Source organism: Cavia porcellus, unplaced genomic scaffold, assembly GCF_034190915.1.
Source record: "Cavia porcellus strain 051 isolate PalLab524CR breed Dunkin Hartley unplaced genomic scaffold, mCavPor4.1 scaffold_32, whole genome shotgun sequence".
Taxonomy (NCBI): Eukaryota; Metazoa; Chordata; class Mammalia; order Rodentia; family Caviidae; genus Cavia; species Cavia porcellus.
Genome location: NW_026947515.1, coordinates 8325106 through 8330132, shown reverse-complemented (window position 1 = coordinate 8330132; position 5027 = coordinate 8325106). Strand labels below are relative to the sequence as shown.

At 37.4% G+C, this 5027-nt stretch overlaps 1 protein-coding gene across 1 annotated transcript; it reads right to left on the bottom strand.

Moving 5' to 3' along the window:
- Window positions 1-2597: 2597 nt before the first annotated feature.
- On the bottom strand, window positions 2598-4752 carry LOC134474375 (zinc finger protein 709-like; the record flags this gene model as incomplete). Its single annotated transcript, XM_063242124.1, has 1 exon — window positions 2598-4752. A coding segment is annotated over one exon (1479 nt), but the record flags the coding sequence as incomplete, so codon positions are not given.
- Between the last annotated feature and the right edge of the window lie 275 nt (window positions 4753-5027).

The window sequence follows — 5027 nt, the reverse complement described above, 5'->3', positions numbered from 1 at the left end:
AATGCAGTGGAAAATAAAATGGAAAAACCACAAAGGCATCCCTCCCAAGATGACAGGTCTGTCATTGACCAGCTCCTCTCTCCTGTCCTCACCTGCTGTGCAGGCCTGTGTCTCTTCACTGCTGGGTGGAGAGAGAGCCAGAACACAAGCTCTCATCCATCTCAGGAAAGATCAGGGACATGGCCTAGGACATGGCCTTCTTTCAGCATTTTCAGTGGCTGTAATTTATAATTAACTCAGCATCTGTGCTGTGGTAAGTTCATGGTTTCTAACAGTCCACACCTTAACTGATTAAGAAGAGAATATGGTGTCGGTCAATGTCATTTTTATAATGACCCCTAGAAGTGAAATTTCCAGGTTAAATTTATATAAGATGAACTTGAGGGTCACAGATTTTACACTTGAAGCCTCAGCATAGAGTTAGAGCCTGGTAGAGGAAGACTGTGTCTGCTCAGATCCATGTGGAGATCTAAAGTCAGAGAGATGGTCCAGGCAGAGGTGCAGGACACAATGGCACCTAGCAGGAACCATGGATAAAAAAGGCCCAGGTCAAGGCCACCTCATCCTTGAGTAAGTTCTCAGGAAAGCATCACACACTGCATTCTGGACAGCAGAGTGCTGGAATGTTTCCAGAGCTCCTCCCTACATGCCTGAGGCCCCCTCTCTCACTCAGGACAGCTCTGTATGAGAAGGTCAGTCTGTTACAGAGCCCAACCTGACTGAATGTTTTCCACCCAGATGAAGATCTGAACTGCCACATGTGGACTCACCATAGCTATGGAGCAGGACAGATGTTTACAGGGAGCAGGTCAGGAGATGGGGACACTGCAGGCAGGTCAGGCTATGAATCCTTAAATAAGAGACCAGGCACTCACCAGGCCCAGTTTCCTCCAGCCGTAACCACATCCTGCAAGAATGTGTATTAAATGTGAGTAACTGAAAGGAGTTACTCACACAATTATATATTATAGAGATAGTTTGAAGATACAAAATAAATGGTAGCATCCGTAAGTAAAATGAGATGTGACCATTAATGGATATGTGGTGTCCATTGATGTCCCCAAACCACATGCATCAGAAGGAAATAGTCTGATGAACAGAGCAATAAGGAGCACAGGCAATGGGTAAACATCACAGCTGCTTAATAACAACAACAAAGCTGGGATACAGTACGTGCACTGGTGAATTTTATCCAGTATATAATAAAGAATACTGATTGTTTTTCAATTCTTCAATCAAGTTGAAGGAAAAACCACCACCAACTTCTTTTATGTGACAAAATAATTCTGAGAATGAAGCCAGATAATAATGTGTTAAGAATAATATAAATGAAAACACTCTGTTGGCTAATATTCCTACCAAACATACAGAAACGTGTTCAGCTTTATGTTTGCCACGTTAACTCACCAGCATATTCAAAATTAACCAACATGATCAATACTGGGCTCAATCTCAGTGGTGTAAGAATGGTCCCTCTCTCACAAACCATCTGTTTCCACTGGTTTTAACATGTTGTATCTTACTATATTTTACTATATGTGATAGTATAAAGAAAAATTTTTATAGGCAAGGAGATAATATAGAAACCATTGTTTGTTTTCTGTTAACTGGTTCTAAATACCCTGTAATTCTTTCATTCTCTTGAATGGCTTCACACTGTCTTGATATGCTTGATGCTATAGTATACAAAGTTATACTCAAATAATTCAAGGAATGAGGCACTATGGTGACTACTATTATGTTAGATTATCTGGGAGTGAAATACAATGATGCTTAAATTGTTCCATTCTGACAAGTGTTGTTCTATTACAATGTCCTCTTTTATCTCAATCTCCATCCTTTTTTAAAAATTAAACTATTTTTTTTTCAATTAAGGGAAAACTAAATTAAAAAATATTGGCATATATTATAGTAACTATTTTTTTTCCTATTAACCTGATTTGAACCCCAGTATTGCTCTCCCCATCTTGTTCTGTCTGATTTTACTATATTCTATGTGTTTGATAGTATCAAGTTTGAGGGTATAGGCAACCACTTTGAAGGCAATAAGATTTACTATGATACCATTATAGTTTCACTATTATCTTCTTTTGAGATATTGTAAGGTCTCCAGTGTAGGTTTTATTGGTCTTGTTCTGTACTGTTTTGATCCATTCTATTATAGGCAACTCTCTTTAAAAATAGCAAGAGGAACAATGGTAACTATTTTTGATCATCTGATACTCTATTTTTGCATCATGTCCTATGCCCACCCTTCTGTTCTAACTGACTCTGTTTTATTTAGTCATGTTAGGATTTATTCTCTTCAAAAAAATGTAATAAGAACTGTGGGAGTAAAAAAACTCAAAAAGTGTAATTGTTATTGTAATAAACAGGAAAGGAAGGTGGTGTAAGGGATATAACTGCATGCTTGAGTGTGTAGGATGGAAAACCATATTACTGAGCTTTTGTTGGATCATTGAACAGAACTTTCTGCAATCTCACTGTATGAATGTCCACTTTATATGCTTTAATTTTATAATTTGGAAAACTGTTTCTAAGGTGACAAGATGTAACCTATTAACTAGTGATTTCTTATTGAATTTTTTCTTGAAATTCTGTATTACTTGTACCCTTTTACTGCTTTGTTTTTTATTTCCTATCTTTGTTCTCTTTAATTAAAAAATAATCAAACCTGGAATGGATATCTTTTATTTATTTATTGATTGATTGATTGATTGTTCACTGGAGATCCAGCTCATGACCTCACACATGCCAGGCAGGTGCTTAAGCCACTGAGTTAAATCCCCAGCCCACCAATGGATATCTTTTACATCTTGTCATCTTCTGAGAAGTTGCCTCTTCTCTTGAACTTGATACTAGCAAGCATACCCACAGTGAATAAAATCAGTCAAGGCCAAATAACATTCAAACAAACCAGCTTCAAAGAAGATCAGTCATAGAAGACAATGTAAGTAATATAGGGTTTCAGTTTTAGTTAATAGGAAATTAAGGATAGTTACCATGGTATAACCTGCTATTTTTGGGTTATCTCTGTGTGCCCTCAAATCTAATATGAGTAGACAGACAAGAACAAAATATAACCAAACTAAATAGAGCAACAAGACTACTGTAGATTTTAAATCCTGATACACTTTTAACAATGTCCTCTGCCTTCTATTTTTAGGCAATTCCTCACCTTTCTCCTTCTCAGGATACTATTATTCACTGTTCAGAGTGATATTAGTCTAGTCTCTTATGTTACACTGCATTTTAAAAGCTTTCCCACATTATTTACATGCGTAAGAGTTTGTCTCCAGTGTGAATTCTTTCATGTTTCTTACAACCTCCCCATGTGCTAAAAGCTTTCCCACATTGCTTACATACATAGGGTTTCTCTCCAGTGTGAATTCTTTCATGTTTCTTACAATTTCCCCATGTGCTAAAAGCTTTCCCACATTGCTTACATACATATGGTTTCTCTCCAGTGTGAATTCTTTCATGTTTCTTACAATATCCATGTTTGGTAAAAGCTTTCCCACATTGCTTACATACATATGGTTTCTCTCCAGTGTGAATGCGTTCATGTTGCTTACAATGTCCAGAACTAGTGAATCCTTTTCCACATTGCTGACATACATAGGGTTTCTCTCCAGTGTGAATTCTTTCATGACCCTTACAGTTTGCACGTGTGTTAAAAGCTTTGCCACATTGCTTACAAACATATGGTTTCTCTCCAGTGTGAATTCTTTCATGTCTCTTACAAACTCCCCGTCTGTTAAAAGCTTTCCCACATTGCTTACATACATATGGTTTCTCTCCAGTGTGAATGATTTCATGTATCTTACAATCTCCCCGTGTGCTAAATGCTTTTCCACATTGCTTACATACATATGGTTTCTCTCCAGTGTGAATTCTTTCATGTCTCTTACAAACTCCCCGTCTGTTAAAAGCTTTCCCACATTCCTTACAAACATATGGTTTCTCTCCAGTGTGAATTCTTTCATGACCCTTACAGTTTGCACGTGTGTTAAAAGCTTTGCCACATTGCTTACATACATATGGTTTCTCTCCAGTGTGAATTCTTTCATGCTGCTTACAATCTCCCTGTGTTTTTAAAGCTTTCCCACATTGCTTACATACATATGGTTTCTCTCCACTGTGAATTCTTTCATGTTTCTTACAGTCTCCCCATGTGTTAAAAGCTTTCCCACATTGCTTACAAACATATGGTTTCTCTCCAGTGTGAATTCTTTCATGTCTCTTACAAACTCCCCGTCTGTTAAAAGCTTTCCCACATTGCTTACATACATACGGTTTCTCTCCAGTGTGAATTCTTTCATGTCTCTTACAGTCTCCCCATGTGTTAAAAGCTTTCCCACATTGCTTACAAACATATGGTTTCTCTCCAGTGTGAATTCTTTCATGTTTCTTACAATATCCATGTGTGGTAAAAGGTTTCCCACATTGCTTACATACATATGGTTTCTCTCCCGTGTGAATTCTTTCATGTTCCTTACAACGTCCAAGTTGGGTGAAACATTTTCCACATTGCTTACACACATAGGGTTTCTCTGCATTGTGAACATTTTCATGTATTTGAAAATGAATTTTACTGCTAAAAGCTTTCCTACATTTCTTACATATATGCGATTTCTGCCCAGTGTGAAGTTTTTCATGGATTACACAATAAGTGTGTGTGCTGAAAGCTTTCTCACAGTGCTCACATTCATAACGTTTTTCTCCAGAGTGAAGTCTTTCATGTACTTGACAATATGTATGTGTTGTAAAAGCTTTCCCACATTGATTATATATGTAGGGTCTTTCTCCTCTGTGAATTCTTTCATGTTTCTTGCAAATTCCAAGTGTGGTTAAACCTTTCCCGCATTGCTTGCATACATAGGGTTTCCCTCCACTGCAATATTTTTCATGGATCTGAACATTGTCATGTGTTTCTGTTTCTTTCGCATTCACATTACCTTCTTCAGTACCAAGGAAGACTTCTTTACACTGATTCCATACATCTCCAGATGTATGTCCATAGGATT